This window comes from Calliphora vicina, chromosome 4 (genome assembly GCF_958450345.1).
Source record: "Calliphora vicina chromosome 4, idCalVici1.1, whole genome shotgun sequence".
In the NCBI taxonomy this organism is placed as follows: domain Eukaryota; kingdom Metazoa; phylum Arthropoda; class Insecta; order Diptera; family Calliphoridae; genus Calliphora; species Calliphora vicina.
Genome location: NC_088783.1, coordinates 102,117,196 through 102,139,522, shown reverse-complemented (window position 1 = coordinate 102,139,522; position 22,327 = coordinate 102,117,196). Strand labels below are relative to the sequence as shown.

At 29.6% G+C, this 22,327-nt stretch overlaps 3 protein-coding genes across 3 annotated transcripts in view; 2 read left to right on the top strand and 1 right to left on the bottom strand.

The window, feature by feature from the left end:
- The first annotated feature begins 1,339 nt into the window (after positions 1-1,339).
- On the top strand, positions 1,340-3,585 carry LOC135957490 (lanC-like protein 3 homolog). The gene is made up of 2 exons (XM_065508239.1): positions 1,340-1,496; positions 1,673-3,585. Exon 2 carries the CDS (start codon positions 1,696-1,698, stop codon positions 2,953-2,955), a length of 1,260 nt encoding a protein of 419 aa, XP_065364311.1. The 5' UTR covers positions 1,340-1,496; positions 1,673-1,695; the 3' UTR covers positions 2,956-3,585.
- Positions 3,586-4,748: 1,163 nt separating this feature from the next.
- Positions 4,749-6,070, bottom strand: LOC135957237 (uncharacterized). Its single transcript, XM_065507942.1, has one exon. The coding sequence runs from the start codon at positions 6,042-6,044 to the stop codon at positions 4,875-4,877; it is 1,170 nt and encodes a 389-aa protein (XP_065364014.1). The 5' UTR covers positions 6,045-6,070; the 3' UTR covers positions 4,749-4,874.
- A 1,671-nt stretch (positions 6,071-7,741) lies between these two features.
- The window catches only part of fzr (fizzy-related), a 53,347-nt gene continuing 38,761 nt past the window's right edge, over positions 7,742-22,327 (top strand). Inside the window, exon 1 of the mRNA XM_065507672.1 lies at positions 7,742-8,310. The gene's annotated coding sequence lies outside the window, so the exon portion shown is untranslated. The remainder of the gene's footprint in view (positions 8,311-22,327) is intronic.

Below are 22,327 nucleotides of genomic sequence, written 5' to 3'. Positions count from 1 at the left end.
ATAATATTAAAAAATGCGTTATTTAAATACTATTAGCCAATATTTACTATGTCAAAAATTTCGGTATCAAAGTCCTCCGAATTATTAGCTTCAGAAATTGTATTGTACATTGTATTTGAGTTAAAAAGTTTCAACATTTCAGAAGATGGTTCGCAGCAAATTGAATTATTTGTAATGTATGCGATTAGTCTAAGAAAAGCTTTAGTCTAAGAAGAGCCTTGAATGGGTTTGAACCAGCAGAATCTTTGTAGGAATAAACATTACACCAAAATACATTTAAATTTTTTCCAGACTCTTCTCCAAAACAATCGTTCCATTTAACAAATGACATTTTTCTCCATTGTTCTTCATATAAATCTTTTGGGATATTTGTCTTTAATACAAGATTTAACATTTTAGCAATAGAACTAAAATTTGGTTGATCCATTGAATTACAGCATACATTTGGAGACAATTGCTTATACATATGTTTTAACGACTTTTAATTGTTCAATCGGGCGGCAGAGTAAGAGTTTGGAGAAGGCCAAACACTGAATTGGAAAAGAACAATGTAGTAAACACTGCCAAACATGGCGGATGAGGGGTCATGTTGTGGGGTTGTATGGCTGCATCTGATGTAGGAAACTTAGTTTTCATCGACGGTTCAATGGACAAAACTGTGTACCTTAATATTTTAAAAGAAAAACTACTACAGTGCGCTCTAAAGTTAAAGCTTGGGAACATTTCTATTTTCAACAGTACAATGACCCCAAACACACAGCCCATGACGACCGAATATGGATAGTGCAACATGTTCCCCACATTCTCCACTGTCTGTATGCTGTGTGAATATTTAAGTCCGGCACTGTATGTAATTTGATTTAAATTTATAAAATATTTAACAAAAATTACATTACTGATTTGATATGTTTATTTGTTTATCTAACGCATTTCTAAAAGTTTCTGCAATTCGATTATCGTTTATAGAAAAATGTTGGATGAATTTTGTGTAGTTTATTTATTATTTTATTTATTTTTGCATACACTAGAAAAAATGCAAGTGCCACAAATTGTACGCTATTTTTTTTGCTAGTGTGTGCTGTTTAATTTAATATTTTGTTTAACAATCTAAAAATGTCGAGACTTAATCGACTATTTGAATTTTCCGACCAAAAAGTCGATTTCGAATTATTGTTTTTTTTCAGCTCTACTCTTTTGTGACAAAACTTCGATTTTTTGAAGAAAAAGTCGATTATTGAAAGTCGATTTATAGAACCCTATAAAATTCGTTTAAAAATCGCTAAATTTATCGAGAAAATAGCTAAATTACCTTCACTGGCCAGGTGTCACAGAAACAAGTAAAGGACTTTTAGTTGTACGTTAAAACTATATTTTACGATATAAATTTGCAATCAAAATTTTTATTAAAAATAAACAAAATATTGTATAATTTCAGTGTTTATACCAAGCATATTGCAAACGAAAGGAGACTACGAAAGAGTTATACAAAACAACAGGTATGTAAATAGAGTAAAATATAAAGAAAATGACCGCACCCTCACTTAATAGCTAGACAGGACATGATAGACATTGCAAAAAAAAAAATCGATTGTTTTGCAAATAGAGAAGCAAGACAATATACTCGTAATATAAATTTCCATGTACATGTACGCACATATTTGTTTATTTACAGGTCCACCGATTGAGTCGTTAGAAATGGAAAAACGTTTTTTAGAGAATCCTTATCCGGATTATGTGAACAAACAAACCACTCCCTTAGAGTATGATGATGAACATGTAAAGAATTTAATATGTACTTACGTTGATGCTATTCTCGAACACTGTCGCCCCGGTTGTGATGACGAAGATCATAGAGGTGATTTGTATGTGGGTAATGCCGGTATTGCCTATATGTTTTGGAAAATGGCAAGATCATCACAATGTCATGACCTTTATCCGGCTTTGGAGCATGCTCATGCATTTATAAGAAATGCCAAAGCTAATGCTGACCGCTATAAAAAACGGTCGTCCGAACGTTATTCATTTTTATGTGGAAATGCAGGTATTTACGCTGTATCTGCTGCAATTTCTCATGATTTAAAATTGACACAAGATCTATCGGATGATTTAATGAACTTCAAAAGCGGTATAGCTCCAAGTAAGGAATTTATGCATACAAAATACGGTTGCGACGAAGTGCTTGTGGGTAGAGCTGGTTATTTATCGGGATGCTATTGGTTGAATGATGTGCTAACAGAGAAAAAAATAACCGATGATGATGTATTATCTATATGCCAAATGGTCATAGCAAGTGGTCGAGAGTATGCTAAACAAACAAGAGCACCTTTGCCTTTGATGTACCAATATCACGGCACCGAGTATTTGGGAGCCGCTCATGGTTTGTGTGCCATTCTTCACATGTTGCTGGATAGTCCCTGGTTTCAAACCGATCCCATATCAGCTCCCAGTGCCGAATTAAGGGATATTAAGAGGTCAATCGATTTCTATTTGATGCTTCAAGATGAGGAGGGTAATTTTCCAGTTGCATTGGAAGATCTTAAAAGTGGTCGAGAGAAACGTTTAGTACATTGGTGCCATGGAGCACCAGGAGCTGTTTATTTGTTAGCTAAAGCCTATTTAATATTTAAAGAAGACAAGTACATGCAGGCTCTGAAAAAGTCGGCCGACTTAGTTTGGCATAAGGGATTTTTACGCAAGGGTCCAGGAATTTGTCACGGAGTTGCTGGCAACGGTTATGTTTTCTTGTTACTGTATCGTCTAACTCATGAGCCTGTCTACATATACAGAGCAATCAAATATATGGAACTATTAAGTAATTCTGAATTTAGATTACGTGCTCGAACTCCTGATCGTCCCCATAGTCTATATGAGGGTGTTGCTGGTACTGTTTGTTACTTAATTGATTTACTAGAACCGGATCAAGCACATTTTCCATTTATGGATGTTTTCCATTGAGTTACGCCATAATTGGAATATTTTGTATGATTTTAATCAAAGTCAAAGGCAAAACTCATATTTGATGCCTTGTTTTTTGCTGTCTCTCTCTCTTTATAAAACTCAGAACTTTGAACCTCACTCACGCATATCAGGGAACTTACATAAGCAGTAGACTATTTTTTCGTTTAATATTAATACTATTATTATTTCAATGAATTCATATTTGTACTTTGCTCAACTTGTGTTAAAGATTTCATCTGATTGTGAGTTAATATTTTTTTGTTTTCGTTTCAAAATGGATATTTTTGTACGTTTCCCATACCCAATAAATTGGCAGTGAATGTGTCTTAAATTATTCCCATAACGACAAAAATTTTCAATTAAGAAAAACTACGACAGTTTACCGAATTATTTGCGTTTTTTGTATGAATAGATAAGAAACCGATATTAATATGTTTAGAATCTTGTATGTTTAAATATTTGCAGAGCAATTCTATTTTGTGCTTTAAGACTATTTATATTATAGTAATTTTTTTACATAAATTATGTACTTGTATTATTTACATAAACCAAACAATATAAAAATATAACATGTATTTTGAAAACTATTTAATAAAATTACCCATTTAAAATTTACTCCAACATAAATCGTGTGTTTAATTCCAAATTATTAAGGTGATTATATTTCAAAATTGAATGTACACTAGTCACTCTAATAAGTATGGGTGGCAATGAAAAATCAATTTTGATTTTGTTCAACATATTTGAGCAGGTTATTTTGCCACTTGATATAAAACTCACATGCTCAAAATTTGGACTAAATCAGCAATGGCCCAACTTAACTTAAAATATTGGTTTTTGGCATATGTTGATTAAACTGATATTTCAACTATTATTTAAATTTGAGGTCAAAGTTAAAATTTTTAAATATGATATTGCCTTAATCATCGATTCTGAATAACGTGTATTCAGTTCAGTCCGGTGTGTTTTATGATTTAAAATAAAGACGAACATAATAGATGTCCAATTAACAATCGGTGTCGTAGTGTTGTATCGTTGTATGTCATAATTTTTTTATTAATATTTTGTAGGAAAATATTTATGTACAACGCTATGACACCGATTGTGAATTGGACTATTAATAAAAAATTCAAGGTAAATAGTAAAATTTAAATTATCCAAACTTTGAATAAATCTTGTCTCCGCTCGGCGGAATCGTTAACAACCATTAATTAGGCAATAATATATTTTCCCCTTTTATACTCTTTGCCATACTTTCACATACTTGTGTCATTTTATAAGAAATCCCTTGAAAGAAGTAATAAAAAAGTTAAATACATATCGTCAGCTTTTTATTCATTCGACCATCGACCATTAATAAAAATTAGTTATGAGTGGATTATATTTTTTTTAACTGTCCTCTTTTTGATTCCGAAACCAGTTTCTCGATATTTTGTATTCTTTTTGAGATATCAAACGTAAACCTTGTCCACAATTTTAATGAATTTTGTTTGTGGGCTTCATATAGGAGCTATGAACAATTACACTGTGCACCCAGCGGGTTAAACTAATTCGATTACGCTGAATCCAGTGGTGCTATCTGCCATATAAAAAAAACTACGTGAAAACAAAAACAACAATAGTAGTTGTGATTTTTGAGTAATTCCTTGATTTTTTCTCTAGTTTCCGCTCTATGTATATTTCCCTATAGAAAGTATAAACGAGTACTACGTTTAAGACTACGACGACACTCGTAATATGTAGGTATATGCAAATACACTGGTTTGGTTATTATTAAGAACAAACATTAATTTTAATTAAAACTCTTAACATTTATTAATTCAATCATTCTTCTTATCTATTAAAACTGTTTTGCAAAAAAATTGTATAAAAATTATTTTTATTTAATTATGGGCCATCAAATTGCAATAAGACATTTACATCATAGCTGCCATCAAAAGATTGACAGCTTGTTCAATATTACCGCTTGCTAAATTAAGATAATTTAGATTTTCTTCATGATTCAAAAAACCCATTTGCAACATAGTTCTTAATTGTTCGGCATAGGGATGTGAACGATAAACTACTGGTATATCGCCGTCATCTGTAAATGAAGTGTTGGCCGATAGCTGTTCCTGTTCAGATGTGTCCATAGCTACAGAATCTTGAGAGGGAGTCGCCGATGTGCTACCACGTTGTCCTAATGAACCCAGAGCTCTTAATAGTTCATTACGAAATGCATCTGTTGATATCCTTTCACCGCTTGCAGAGTTTGACAGTGGTGTAGAACTGGCTTCTGATGTTCCAGAGGCTGCGGCTGATGTCTCGGTATTTCTCTGGGCTATATTAGACAATGAATTTGCCGAACCATAGCCAATTTGCGCTAATGCAGCTTGTAATTGCTGACGACTAATCATACGTATACGTGCTGTTTCCGACTGACTACGACCAGAATCTTCATCACGGCTGCTGCTGCGCTCATTACTGCCGACCGAGTTTTCTTCTTCCGAAGAGTTAGTGGAATCAGTAGCAGGTTCAGAAAATTTCGACGCTGATATATTTCTGGCTAATTCTTTGCGAACAGTACTCACTATAAATGAAGCAGCTTCCAAAATAATCGGATAATGTTCTGCAATTTTTTTAATTACTTCAGGCTGATGTAGAGTGTTAAACAATACAGAATCTCTTATAAGGGCTAGGGCAGCAGGATTTCTGCGAAATTCTGGATATTCTGCTAGTATTTTTTGCAATATGTTCACACGGCAACTAACATTGATCTGTATGTTCCCAATATTATAAAATAATACTTGAGCAATGTCCACTGCTTCTGGATCTTTTACTTTTTCTGAAGGTTCGTAAGGTGTGTATTTCTTTGTTTTTTGAAAGCAATGTATAACTGCTTCCGGCTTAAGAGACTCACCTAACTTTTTCTCATCCTGCAGTGCTAAACCATTGTAGACAACTTCCAATTTATCAACTTCAAATTGACACTTTTCTGCAATTTTTTGCTTCAGGTCCAATACACTCTTGTCAAAATCTATTTCCTTCAATGTTAGAAATTCCTCGGGTTTATTGGGAAAATGTAGTCCAGCGAATAAAGAATGCATTTTGTGATTGTGATTATTGTTAATTTGTATTAAATTTAAATTAATTCGTATTTAATATAAATTTCTTAATAAATTCCTTTCTTTGTGTTTTTATGCTGACCTTACAAAAATGCATCTGCATATTTTGTTTTTCATTCCCAGAGTTGTAAAAAAAGTGCTAAAGTACCGGTCCGTTCACTAATGTCAGTTAAACTAACAACTAGGAATGTAATGGAATTAAATATGTAATTATTAACCTTGACAACCCTACAGTGCAGAAAATAGATAAATTAAAATTGAAAATGGGAAAAACTCGATAAACTGAATTAATCTAATAAAAAACTAATATATTTATCACAACACGTGGTAAACCGTCGGCAGAATAACAGTAAATTATGTTATGTGGGAATACGTTCATTTGATATAACAAATCACAAATTATACAGATATGAACAAGGCGAATTTATATATATAAATTCGCCTTGGATATGAATCAGCTGGTTTCTATACAAATAAAAAAAGAAAATGTCAAAATGGATGTGGTTTGAAAAGAGAGACAAATATATTTCATACTCGTTGCGTATTGCAAATTGTATTTTTTCTCTCGCTCAGCAAATCACATTCATTGATAACTTATACAAATAGCGAAAATAAAAATTTTAACGCTTAATAGCAATAGAAAATTGCCAGTGCTTAAGGTTTTGCAACATTTTTGATAAATATACTTTTTGATATATTTATGCACTAAGTGCAATAGTGAAATTAAAATTTTTGCTCATTAAAGTTTATTTAGTACAACATATTTTTCTTCAGTAAATTTAATAGTGCAAAATAATTCCAGTATGTACTATGATAGTTGAATACGGTAAAGTTTCACTATTATTTTTTTATTTACTAATATTACATTAAAAGTATTAAAATTGAATAAAAGGAAACAATGGTACAAAAATAACAAAAACTTAGAAGATAAGAGGACAAAGTATAGAAAATAACTCCTACTATTTATTCGCTTAATTTTTAAAAAGCGAGACTTAGTTGGTGTATTAGTATTTTTCTTTAGTGTTTTGGATAACGTCGACAAAATATCTTGTCAAAATAAAGTAGATAACAGTTTCATAAATCAAAATACAAAATTTATTTTATTTAATAAATTTGATAAATTTAATTGTTCTATAATTTTTACATTAAATATACTCACGAAGGTATTTTCTAATTATGTTCAACATTTTCATTTAATTTTCCGTTAAAACTTGTACTTTCTTCAAAAAAAGTATTTTTCATTTTAATTAGTTTTAAAAATCCACATTGTTAGCCGATGTTATATTATTTTTTTTATAGCTTTAGACGTTACCGTATTACTGCTCTAATTTACAAAACAAAAACCAACAGCAATTCCATTCCTTTAATTTAAACCCACATCGCCATGCGCAATTTTTATTTATTAACATAAGAAATAACGTCAGCTGAGTAACGGAACTTTATTTTCATCTTTGTGTTTATATATCAAAACTGAACATTATTTATTACGAAATAAATGTTCAAGTACCAACTCCTGCCGTCTCCAAGTAACATTTTTATGTAAGCAATAGAATTTGACAGTTGCGAACATAAAATACCTCACTTTTTGTGAATTGTTTAAAACGTTGTCAACACTGTATATGACATCTCTGTTTTATCTATTTTATAACTGAAAATTTTGACATTATCTGGCATTTGTCAAATTCTCTTCGTTTTGTACACACGCATCTTGCACAAAAAACACAACGGTGGTGGAAAAATCTATAAGAAAATTCTGTATATTTGCTATAAGATTTTCATTGAAATTGTCATTAACAGTGAAAAATATTGTTTTACGTTAATCCAATAAATATATTTTATAAAAATATAATTGTGTAATCTTAAAATATTGCTATTAATATTACGTGCGTTTCCCCTCCTGCCTCGTTTAAGCGCAATTGTGTCATGAGTGTTTCTGTGTGTGTCAAGTGATCGATTCAATGCTAAAAAAGAAAAATCAAGAAAATTTTATATAAAGATTTTCCAACATTTCCAGGCCAGAGAAAAAATTAAATTTTCTTTAATAAAAAGAAAGTTATTTTTACTTTGTAGTGAGTGCAGTAAAAGTTTTGAACAAAAAAACAAAATATAAAATAATAAAAAATCATTTGTGCATTTTTGTTTATAAAAAAATCGGAGAAGTGTAGATAAAGGAGAAATAGAAACAAAACAAATTGAACAATAGCATAGTTTGCATCACAAACAACAACAACAGTAGAAAAACATAGGGGTAAGTTTTTAAACTTTTGGAATAAGAAAAATGTGAATTTATAAAAATCTATTTTAATTTTACAACCTTGTATTGGTTTTGTTAATTTTATTTTGGAGGTGGTACTGATGGACGGATAAATAAACGCCATCGATTTATTTTTTCTGGTTGATTATATTTATCTCATTTAAACACAGGGATGTTATAATAATATTTGTTTTCAGGGATATTGGTGGTTTACCTAGTGTGTAAAAAAGAAAATAATAATTTTAAAGATTTTAGTTTAAATTTTAAAACGAATTTTGAAATTTAATAATAAATAAAGGGGAACAAATCAAGATCCCAGTAACAGTTTATATTTTTATAATTTTTTTCTGTAAAGACTTAAAACTCTGGGGTGTATATAAAAATTTTCTGAAGTATTGTCATATAAATTCAAAAAGGAATTTTTGGTTCACAATGTTAGTAAACAGTACCATATTATATATCATATTCAATGATACCCATATTGATCAGATTATTTTCCAAATGCACTCAGGTCTCGTTTTATGCGATAGATGCGTTCCAATAAAATTCGCATAAACTGAATTCGCATAAAACGATACTCTAGCTTCATATAAAAACTAATGATTCGTTCCAAAATTCTGAAAAACCATATAAATTCAGATTTAAATTAAAAAATTAGAACAAAATCCCATAAAAAAAATCAACAAAAATATATTTATTTAATTAATTTACTTAAACAATAAAAACAAAATACTTTAAAAAAATAAACCAAAATATAATATTAATTCATTAATTACAGAATAAGTGAAAATGTTCCAAAAAAATGAGCTAAAACATTTTTTCAGGAAATTCTGTAAATCTGTATGATTAATCTGAATAATTGTCTGCATCGTTTTGGAATTGGTTCAAAGTCACTTTCATCATTAGATGATATAATCCTATTGTTATCATATGGTAAAATATCATTAATTAATCTAGTGAATAGGGAACGACATCAAAGAATTTTTAGGGGCTTCAATTGTTTCTTTTCTTGCTAAATTATTTGTCAATAAACTTTGCGGTTTTGGATTTTTAAGTGGCTTATGCAACTCTTGCTATCCGGATCTTTAATGATCTTTCCGTATCTGAATTTGATTTTGTAAAAAACAAACTATAACGTTTATACCAGTGATGTAAACTTTGTTTAATTTAAAATCGGTAAAAAAGCTGTAAAAAACATCTAAAATTTTAAAATTCTAAAAAAAATTTAATTTAAAAATCGCATAAATTTGAATCCACATAAAACGAGACCTGAGTGTATATGAAAAAATTAATATTATATATATTGACTTTAAATTTATCAACACCAAACAAATTATTAAAATGCTAGCTGTTTCGATGATCTTGATTTATGCCAAAATTATTACATTTTTTTTTAAATACAATATATTTAAAAAAATCCTTTAATTGATCGAAATGTGTTAATAACTTATGATTCATATCCCATTTTAAAGCTATTTTGAAAAGCTTTCACATGATATAAATAATGTTGCGATTCTATAACAAATATCAAAGATATGATAAAATTAGCGTTGTTTCAACTTCATATGCCCATAATTTAGAAAACATGGATCGGCAACAACAAATTTATGTTTTTCAAAATCAACTTCCTACCCCTATTTCATTTGTTTTCCATGGCTCCCATAAACTAGATGTGTTCCGTTTTATTCATTACAATTTATTAACTTAACTTTTTAACTTAATCGATTCTACTATTGATGGTTTTAAAAGCTGTCAACTTGTTACTAGAACATAAATTATCTTAACTTTAAAACTAATAAGGTTTCATAATGTCAACGTTTTTAAAAATAGCTTAGGATTTTGCTAAATATTCCATAATTTATTATTTACTGTTTTTGCTGTAATCAAATGCCTGTGTTCATTAGTAATACTGAAATTAACTGTCAGTTTTACTTGTAACATTGTTTATTTAAAAATTACTTACATATCTGTATTTATTTAATAAACCACATACTTAAAGTATTAATTCGTTTGAAGTCATAAAATTCTCAAATGTATGTTTTAATAATGATTATTCCATATCCTTATCTATAATAGGAAACATATGTATTTAAGGCATTAAATAATAAAAAAACATACGATATGAATTATCAATAAAAATTGCACTATTAATAAAAAAAACAAGTTGAAAAAATATTATTTTTAAAAATTGTTCAGTTTATATTTAATAAAATGTTTGTTTTAGTTATTATCTTTATAAGTTAATTTCACAACTAGTAAGGAAATAATTTTTGTATCGAAAAGAATTTATTATTTATCATGTTGGTAATTTCTACAATTTTAATTTACAAATAAAAAAATATTGAATCCACGATCATAGCGAAATCGATATAACAATGCCCATCTCTTCATAGATTAGTTAATTTAACTTTCCGATGGCCCAGACATACATATTACGGAACAAGGGGTTCAATATATCAGTTATACGTTCGAAAATGTATGTAAATCGACAATAAATGGATAAGATATGTTCCAAATACGAAGAGTAACGAAGAGTAACTGATTGGTTATTCTGATAATTATTTTTAAAAAAATTTGAAAACAAATATTAATTTAAAATGGGAAAACATGTAACCACTATTTTAACACAAATTTGTTTACTCCTACTGATGAGTATAGAGTAAAATAAGTTTTTCAAATAAACAAGCGAATTAAAATATAGTTTATTGTTCGTCAAATATTCGCCAATTTAAAATTAAATTACTAAAAAAAAACTTATACTTTGCCTAAAATAAATGTATTTAATATAATAACACTGAATCTAGTACATAAAAAAGATAAAATACCTTTAAATTTCTGTTTTGAAAAAAAAACACCATCATATCTATTAAAAACAAATTCAAAATAAATGGAAAAAGAAAACATTGTACTCGTTTATTTTTAAAGGCTGAACATAAAAATTCTGATAAGAAAAATTTAATACGAAAAACCAAAAAGAAAACTTGATAGCACAGGTTTCAATACTTTAAAGACCGGGGTTGTTATTAAAAAAACAAAAAAGAAAAACAATTATCAGAGCCGGCAGTGTAAACGTCTATACATATGTGTATCTGTCTGCAATGTAACGATCGTTGGTGGTGGCTGTTTAGTGTGACAACATGTAACGTTACCTTTTGTCTAGATCGAAACAGATGTACATACGTACAATTGTTGTTTTTGTTTTTGTATTTCCATTTCGATATTTAATTTCTTTGCTTATGTGTTTTATAAAATAGTCACAGCTAACTTACTCATTCAAAACCCCTTGTACATGCGTACGCCAGACACGTTTTTAAAATAAAAAGAAAACAAACTGAAAATGCATTACCACCAACCAACAGAAAAAAAATCCACCCTAAAATCCCTTTGCTATGTTAATCAAAATGTAAAACACGTCATTTATAATTTCCTTTGCTCTACAATATTTTTAGTTACATCATTTACACCCTTTTTTGTTACTTCCAATAAACTTCCTCATCCTGATTTAAGCTGAGCCTTGTTTTCCAATCACAAACATTTTTTTATTTGAATTAAACAAATAAATAAATATGTATGTAGTTTCTTAATATTGAAGCTAAAAATGTGTTTTCATTATTTTCTCCTTTATTTGTTTATTCATAGTATGGGGTCATATGGAGTCATACTTTGTGTCATTATAACTATTTCTCTTTTATGCTGCTGCTTTTCATTTCATTTCACTTCGTTTTCTTTTATTTATTATATGTACATATTGTTGTTGCTTTGATCTATGAATTGGTATTTTTAAATTGTCAATTTCATTGGCTGTAAATAAATAATTGTTGTTGTTTCGTTTGGTTTATTTGTGATCATTCCAAATTGCATGATTTTCTTTTTTTGTCTTTATAATAAAACCAGATGTACGTATGTATAGTTTTGTATTCCCATTTTTAGTATCAGTCATTTTGTCCATAATTAAAAATCTCTGTTGGTGTTATAAAACTCATAGAGACATAAGGAATTTGTTTTCTAAAATATCTTTGTTTTCAAAGTATGTATTATAATTTTACCAACTACCCTTAGCGCCAAATTATCGTAAGCGACAAAACACAAATTTTACTGGAGAAGGTTTTTTCGATTATTTTGAAATTTATACATAGAATTAAAAATTGTATGATGCGATATACATATTATAATTTCGTTCAAGCTACTTGTCTATTTTTCAAAAATATTTATAGCTTTTGACAATTAAAAATTGATGGAGTACTTTATTGAAAAATATGACAAAAAATATTTTTTATTGAATTTTTGCATAGATATAAATTTTTCGAATTGAAATAAAATATTTATTTATGAATAGTTTTTAATGAAATTTCACAGTTATGTAAAATTTTCTATTTAAAATGGAAAAATAAAAACGAATTTTGAAATTTATTATCAGCAATCCCGCAATTCCCAAAAAAGTGTTGAAAAATCCCAAAAATGGAAATTTTTAGTTTTTTGGCTATAATATCCATACCAGAGTCGGAGTTATCGGAATCCTTTACAAAATAATTAAAAGCATATTGGGCCATCTAAAATCGGTTATTATATTTTGATATCGAATATGCGATTTGAGAATTTTTGGCCTAAAGTTTAATTTTACATAAAAAAATAGGTGTTTTTTGAATGGACCTGGTCCATTCGGTAACAAAAATTTTTAATTTTTTTTTATTCAAAATATTTTATGAAAACTTAGCATTCAGAAAGTATAAATTTTTATACATCCTCTTAGAAATTTTTTGCGATAACTTAAAAAGAAAAAAAGTTATTTTTTCCCAAAAAATTAGCGAAAAATCGGCTTTTCAAAATTTTTTATATTCAAACGCATATAACTTTGGACTTAGTCATTATTTCTTTTCTTATTTGACGCATTCGTATGTTGTTAATCCAATGAAGGAAAACTGGAGAAAATCAGAAAATATTTGGTTACGCTGTTATCAAAAAACTGGAGTAGGTTGGGTAAAAATGTTGAAAATTTAATTTTCAAATGCAAATATCTCCTAAGCTATAATAGAAAATTGATAGCTACGACTAGGTCTTTTGTAGCACTCGATGAAAAGATTTTATGTGTGTAATTTTTTTTGAAATCGGAACGCAAACGAAGATATAGGATCATTTTAAAAATGTAATATACCAGAGGTGTCCTACTTTGAGGACCCTTGGTTGCGGCCCTGGTGGGCAAATGAGGTCCACGTTCAGAACTTAAACTCGAGAACACTTCTTCTTTGCGCATGTGAAATTTCATTCAAACCAATCTAACCATTTAGAAGTTACAGATTAATTTCCCTCTTTTTTTTCTATACCACTATGTGTCGCTTACGATAAAATTTGTTTACTGTAAAACAAATTTTATCGTAATTTTGAAGTTATTAACAATTTTGATATTCTGAGAACGCTAAAACATCAGTCGGTCCATAAAATTTTAATTTTTGCTTACTATAATTTGGCGCTAAGGGCTCGATATCATCTATGATAAATACTTATTAAGATCCCGCAGTATTATTTTTTTTCCAATACAAAATAAAAATCAAATCTTATAAAACAAGGGCTTAGTTTAGGTGTTAGACATACATATGGAAACGTAAACAACGAAAGTTGCAAAAATCATAGTTTAAAACAAATAGAAATTTTAGTAAGACGTAGACATTTTTACTGGTACTAAAATGTTACCTTGTCAAATTGTGTCTTTCTTCTTTCGTTTGGTTAGCGCAATATATTCAGATGCATTTCAAAATCTCCAAGCAGTTAATTTACTCATAGAAGGGGAAACTACAGAACATTGTTATCTTAGTTTTACTTAAAGGTTTCAGCAAATGTACGTGATATTATGTATTGTTTATACCATTGAGTTCAGCTATATTCTGAAAAAATTATTTCACATAGCCATCATACAAATGTCATTCCGGAATAAGGGTTAAGCTCTGATAAATTTCATATTAGTGTATATAAAAAACTATCTTTTTAGAAAACCGGTTTTTCGGTTAGCCGACTTCCGATATTGAAAGGAATTATCTATATATATAAAAATTAAATGGTCCATGTATGTAATGGCATCACGTGAGAATGGATGGAGGGATTTGGCTGATTTTTTTTATTTGATTCGAAATTTTCAGGAGAAAAAGAAAAAATTCAAAAATTCTGGGTAAAACTCGGATTTTTTCTTTTTTGAGTCCAGTCAACTGTAATAAAAAAGCTCCCTAAAGTATGCAGTACAAATTTAGATATTTTATTTGCAAATAAATAAGAATAGGCAGGTGTATGTGTTTTCGGGAAACTTGAAGAACATTAGCTTTAAATGTTTAAACAATACCTTTTTATATTCAATCATAAAATTTTTAATTAAATATTTTATAATTTTGAAATTTATTATCACCTCGACTTTCTGTTATGAAACAGATAATGTTCGATGTTTCAAAAAGGACCTATAAGATGCAAACGCACATCTTATTAACAGGGATTATTTGTTATTATCAAATAAGTAATAAATAAATCAAGGATTTTAGACTGTTTTTTATCTCTCCTGAGATAAAAAAAAAGAAAATGAACTTGGCACGTAATAAAACAAGTAAGAGAGCTTTATTCGGCTGTGCCGAATCTTATATACCCTTCACCAAATTATATTTCAAAATACAAATTTTAAATATTTTTAGGCAAACAAAATTTATTTTTTTTCCAAGTTGTTTTTTTAATTTTTTTTTTCGAATTGTTATTTTAAATTTTTTTTTAATTTTTTCTTTTTGGTGAACAAAAAATTCGGATTAATTTTTTTTTCCGATTTTGACCCATTGCTGGTCCAACTTACTATGGTCTTATATACTACGTCGTTGCAAAAGTCTTTAAAATATCTATCATTAGATGTCTATATTAATGATTTAGTAATCCAGATATAGGTCAAAAATAGGTAAAACAAGTAAGAGTGCTATATTCGGCTATGCCGAATCTTATATACCCTTCACCTTTGTTGTGGATGCATTATTATTTTTTATAATTAGTATATACATATGTATTTACATTGCCCACTTTCAGCGTACAGCATCCTAAATTTATCAAGAACACAAAAAACAACAACAACGCCAAACGAAACAAAACACCAAAAGAAAAAACAAAAACAAAATACACATCCAAACATACGTTTAATTGTATAAAAAACAACAACAACGCCAAAAGAAACAAAACACAAAAGAAAAACAAAATACGCAAAGCATGCACATCCAAACATACGATTTGTTGCTTTTTTGTCAGAAAAACCAACACACAACCAAACAAAAGTTTAGTTGTATAAAAAACAACAACAACGCCAAATGAAACAAAACACAAAAAAAACAAAATACGCAAAGCTTGCACATCCAACCATACGTTTTGTTGCTTTTTTGTCAAAGCATGCAATACATTGTGTTTTTTGATGAAATTTTCAGAGGTTGTCTCGGATTTTTGCTCATATCTCCGTTATTTATGGACGGATTTTGCTGATTTTAAATAGCAAAATTCTCGAAAGTAGGTCTAACAGAATTGTTGAAGATTTGGATCCCGGAGATATCTGGGGCCTTCAGAAAATTGATTTCAACAGACAGACAGACAGACAGACAGACAGACAGACAGACAGACAGACAGACAGACAGACAGACAGACAGACAGACAGACAGACAGACAGACAGACAGACAGACAGACAGACAGACAGACAGACAGACAGACAGACAGACAGACAGACAGACAGACAGACAGACAGACAGACAGACAGACAGACAGACAGACATACAGACAGACAGACAGACAGACAGACAGACAGACAGACAGACAGACAGACAGACAGACAGACAGACAGACAGACAGACAGACAGACAGACAGACAGACAGACAGACAGACAGACAGACAGACAGACAGACAGACAGACAGACAGACAGACAGACAGACAGACAGACAGACAGACAGACAGACAGACAGACAGACAGACAGACAGACAGGCAGACAGACAGACAGACAGACAGACAGACAGACAGACAGACAGACAGACAGACAGACAGACAGACAGACAGACAGACAGACAGACAGACAGACAGACAGACAGACAGACAGACAGACAGACAGACAGACAGACAGACAGACAGACAGACAGACAGACAGACAGACAGACAGACAGACAGACAGACAGACAGACAGACAGACAGACAGACAGACAGACAGACAGACAGACAGACAGACAGACAGACAGACAGACAGACAGACAGACAGACAGACAGACAGACAGACAGACAGACAGACAGACAGACAGACAGACAGACAGACAGACAGACAGACGGACATGGCTTAATCGACTCCGCTATCTATAAGGATCCAGAATATATATACTTTATAGGGTCGGAAATGAAAAATGTAGAAATTACAAACGGAATGACAAACTTATATATACCCTTCTCACGAAGCTGAAGGGTATATCAAATAGTCGATATCGACTATTTTCAGCAAAAAGCCGATTGTTCGAACACCTGGCAGTTTTACAAGTAGTCACAGGAATTTTCTGTAATATCTAATCACTTGTCTGACACCAATTTATATATTTTTGGTTCATTTGAAATGTAGTGATCTTTGTAGTACAGAGGGAAGTCAATTAATTACTTTATAATCTAACATGAATTCAATCGTCACTTAAGTTACTCTAAGTAATCTAGGGTGAAGTCATTTTAAACATTTATTTTGTATTGCTCTTTATCTATTGGATGATTCCACTTTCGGCATAATCCATTTTACTCTCTATATAATGCTGGGTGTATTATCACGCTACTGTCTATTGGTATGCTAAGCTGTATTTTAGTTATATTTCTATTTAAGAACAAGCTACTTCACTCACAACTATAAATATTTTATTATAAATTAGCTTCCACCTATTACACGTATATGGGAAATTCCATATCATCGTACGTGACATTTGTACGCCTATAGAGTGGAATAGATTTTGCAAAAATAAGAGTATCTGAAAAATAATTTGGTCTTTATGTTCCATTCAGAGAATACTATATTTTAAAATAATAAAAAGTTCTTTCGAAATATTGTTGTCCAAAATATTGAGCGAATATAAAACGGAACTCATTTTAGGTACATGTAGAAATATGCGAAAATATTCCAATATCGTGAGAGGCGTTATGTTTTCTTTTAATTTCTTTGACTAAACGAAATATTTTTCCTTTACAATCCGTTATATTTAAATAAAAACAATCTTTGGATGATTTTATAATAAATAAAATTTAATATCGTACGTGACATACCATACGTGACAGATGTTTCTCTTATAATAAAACAAAACTAAAAAAGTGAATAGAAAATATACATTCGGTTTCAATAAACAATTTGACAATAGCAAAAAAACAATCAGAGTCAAATCCATTTCATACTAGAAGCTAATTCGGAGCCTAGTTTTCGCCGCTATTTTAGCCTAAAACATACCAAAAAAATATTAAAAAAATTAAATATAATCAGTTTAAACTATTATTTTTGTCTTTAAAATGTTCTAATATGATCTAAATACTTTCATATAGTAACATTTTATTCTTTTCTTCTATTCAAATCATCTTGAAATAAAGTTTCAAGGGTTTTTGTTTTTTCAGTCGTATTAGCGATTCTCGTGGAATTGCCCATATGTTAAAATTACTAGTTATGTAAATCCAATAAATTGACTACTTTGGACCAGCTATCAAACTGTCTCTTTGTAATCTATGTAAGGTCAATTAGCAAATGGACATGTTAAAATAACTATTCACGTAGTTATTTATGTATTTACTGCAGACCCTAAATGGTAGTTAAATTTATTAGTTCGGGACAGTCACCCAGAACTGCTGGCAATAGACATGGTCCTACTAATTTCTTAATTGTTTTAATTTTTCTGAACTTAAAAATGCAATAAATAAAATGCAATCATATATTATTAAATATATAAAGCATTTTAATTTCATTAGCAGCAATAATGTATGAGTCAAATACATAAATTCTACAGGCTTGGCTAATGTTTTCATAAAACAAATAGACGATAACAAAATTATATTGAAAAGCAAAATTTGTTATGTTTTCTTTTCAAAACAACACTCCTTTAGCAGTTCAACAAACAGCAAACAAAAATTAAATCCTATTTATTATTTTATTTGAATGACCAACCTAATTCTCTCATAAAAAAAATATAAAGTGTTTCTAAATGAAACAAAAATGCATTACTCACTTGAATATGTGTCACCCATGCTTCATTAGTAGTTCCCATACATACTGATTCGTATTTCATATCTAAATACTTACATTAAATGTACAAATATATATAAATTCGTACAGTATGTACTACATCCTGCACTTATACTCATATGACGGTCTGCTTTGGTTATAAAAAAGTGTCAAAAAAAGGGGAGTTTTTATCAATAATAAACAAACAACGTTGTAATTTATTTATTTACACTAATAACAATTTTTATTTGTTATTGTCAGGTTGTTTTATTAGTTTTTTTATTGTGATCGAGGGAAATATGTAGTACACAGTGGTTTTGAAAATTAAGCTGAGTTTTTAGAATATAATATATAAAATAATGTTATGTAGGGCTTCATTTTGTAAAAAGAAATGACAACAGTTTAATTAAAATAATAGTTATGGGAAAAATTTAAATTTAAATAAAGTTACCAGTATTTAAAATGCTTAGTATTTTAAACACACTTTAATATTCCAACATAAAATTTCCAAAACAATTGAGGGTGATCTTATTTGTATGTATTTATGTCCGTTATTGCGGGGACTAGCTATTTCAATGCGATTTTGATTGTTCATGACACGTCTTGAGAATTCTTGGATTAGTAAATTGTTGACTAGAAACACTAGAGTCATAAAATCGGGTAGTGTACGATATTTGGTGGAATGCAATTAATTCACCTATCGAATTCTATATAACCCTCCGTTAGTCGCAATCATTTTCAATCGAGACTAGTCGCAATGTATCAAATTGATATCAATAAAAAAGGCGCGTTTGAAAAGAATTTCTTCACTTTTTATTTCGAAAACAAAAAAAAAAAACAATATTAAATGCAATGTATTTAAACGAGTAATACAAAAAAAATTGCAGTAAAAATATTATTTTATCAAAAAATAGCTTAAAATTTAGGGTGATTAAAAACATTTATAATCAAAAAAATTTTTGCCTGTATCAACCAGATCAGTTGCGAGTAACGGAGGGTTAAATATGAAAGTTTTTTGTTTTTGAATTGTGTCATGCAATCTACTACTTTTTTAAAATTTGAATAAAATTTATTTTATTTCAATAAAATTTATTCAATCACTAATCGATTTAAGTTTTAAAAGGAATTATACAGAATGAATTGCGTTTTTATAATTTTTTTTTCAATTTGAGAGGCCCCTTGATTTCAAGAAGAAGTTTGTCTAAAGATTATTATTGTATTAAATTTTTAAAACATTCACGAAAGCTCTTGGATGTGCCAAGCTAAATGTATTGCGATAAATATATTTTGGTTTCCGCTTTCAAACATTTATTTAAATAGTGTTTAAACTATATCACTTACCTCTTGCATCTCTTGCAAGTTTTTTGATAATATAAATTGGTTTTAAATCTATAATAGTCTGTTGTTAATGAGAGCACATCAATTATATATGTATTAGATATAAATAACACAGTACAACATTTTTCAGTTCATTGCTTTGGGACTCAATTCTGACAATTGCACGTGAAAGTAGCCCCAAAAATAAGAACTTATGCATCATTAGTTTTGTCAAGTTGGCTGCCGTAATAATTTAATGGCCATACGAATTTTTTTCCCTGGATTGATTTTTATCACTTTTTCTATATTTTAGAATGGTTATATCTCGTATACCGTACGGAATATCTCTTTTGTGGCTGAAGAAAAGTTGTAGATATTGAATAGTAGAAGAAAAGTACGGAACATACCTACCCGAAGTTGCATCCAGTGCCTTTACCAATTTTTCACCTTTTTTGCTCAATAACTGGATTACAAATCCAATTATGGACCGAACACCATGAAATTAGGTCGTGTGATTTGTGTTTATATGATGGTATACAAGCAAAATTCATGATAAATAACTGTCATATAAACACAAATCACACGACCTAATTTCATGGTGTTCGGTCCATAATTGGATTTGTAATCCTGTTATTGAGCAAAAATGGTGAAAAATTTGTAAAAAATGGGCATTTTTGCGATTTTTAAGGCACTGGATGCAACTTTTTCGGGTAGGTATGTTCCGTACATTTCTTCTACTATTCAATATATACAACTTTGCTTCAGCCACAAAAGAGATATTCCGTACGGTATACGAGATATAACCGTGCTAAAATATAGAAAAAGTGATAAAAATCCACCTTGAGGAAAAAAAATTCGTATGGCCATTAAATTATTACGGCAGCCAACTTGACAAAACTAAAGATGCATAAGTTCTTATTTTTGGGGCTACTTTCACGTGCAATTGTCAGAATTGAGTCCCAAAATCATGTGTTGTACTGTGTAATTAAATCAGTTTGTAACAGTTGCTTTTTCGTCTAAGTTTCTTGACACAAATTGATTTGGTATTTTGTCAAAATCATAAACACTTAAGAAATAATGAACAATTAAGGCAAGTTTCATAGATTTTAAAAGAAAAATGTTTTTGCCCATATAAATATTTATGTAGTTGTTTTTTACATAATATAAATATTATGCCTTAATCTCTCTTCACAAAGTGCATAATCAAAGTTCATTAACCTACAGTTCTTTACAAATAAATATTGTTTATATAAATATAATAATTTGACATTTGTGAACTAAATTATAAACGGGGGTTATATTATACAAAGTGTTCATGTACAATTCCTTGTAGTAAGTAACATGACGTAAATCAATATTGCCCTAATTAAAGAGGGCTACATTTTCCGCTATAATCGTAAATACTAGATCCAAAACTGAACCTAATATTCGGCAAAAAAAATCATGATACGGCCTAATCCGAAATAAACCGAAACTTTTCAAATGTCCTACTACCGAAATACTTGAATTATCTTAATTCTAGACCATGTTTAAATTGTGAACTCTATTAATCTTCAGGAAACTTTTTTATTTTATTTGTTTATCTATTATCTAAAATTGGGTTTAATATTACACTTAGCCTTCATAAAAATATATCATCGGATTGCGGAGTCGAAGCTCCTATAAAACGAAATGCCCAGATAACATACGGGCCCATATAAGGTACCAATATATCAAATATAGTCAGCTTTTTGGTCTTAAAAATCAGCAAAATCGGCTTCTAAATAGCTGAGCTATAAGCACGACTACCTCGAGATTTTAGCGAAAATGTATACAAACAAAAAGCCCCATATCAGCCAGAAATAGTTTGAATTTTCTGTGTTGAAAGAATCTTGGAATTTTTCGTATACTAGAAAAATTATATATATCAAAACATATTTTAAAAGTCTGTCCAACAATCTATAACGCAACTTTGATATTTTTTTAATTCGACTTGGCTTTCACATAAAAACGGTGTCACAAAATAATCGTTTTCCTTTAAAATATTTTGTTTTACAAATACTGATTTTGCTATTAATATGAAGATTGTTTTTCATATTTTTTTTACAAAAAAAAAAACGATTTTAAGGTTGATAGTGATACGAAATTAATATTTGACCAACATTAAATATTCGGGCTAATTCTAAACTAACAATAACATTGCGATATCCATATCAAATTGCTGACATACACTCCTACACATGACTTACCCTACTTCATGTTTCACCGCACAGAGGTTTAGAAAGTTTTTATTTTGGAAAAAATTCGATAGCTCGCGAACGAATCGAGGTATCATATTGAAGTTTCAGTGATATGGTGTTTTTGAGTTGATTTATATTTACATGGACTCGTAGTTGGAATGGGGGCTAGTGGGCAGCACCTCAAAATTTCTCACCTCTGGCCTACAAAATTAAACAAATCTGTTCTTATCCGAATATCATGTAATTTTATATTTA

Excerpts from the sequence above, each read along its gene's own strand:
- LOC135957237 (XM_065507942.1), bottom strand. The coding sequence starts at position 6,044 with ATGCATTCTTTATTCGCTGGACTACATTTTCCCAATAAACCCGAGGAA.
- LOC135957490 (XM_065508239.1), top strand. The coding sequence starts at position 1,696 with ATGGAAAAACGTTTTTTAGAGAATCCTTATCCGGATTATGTGAACAAA.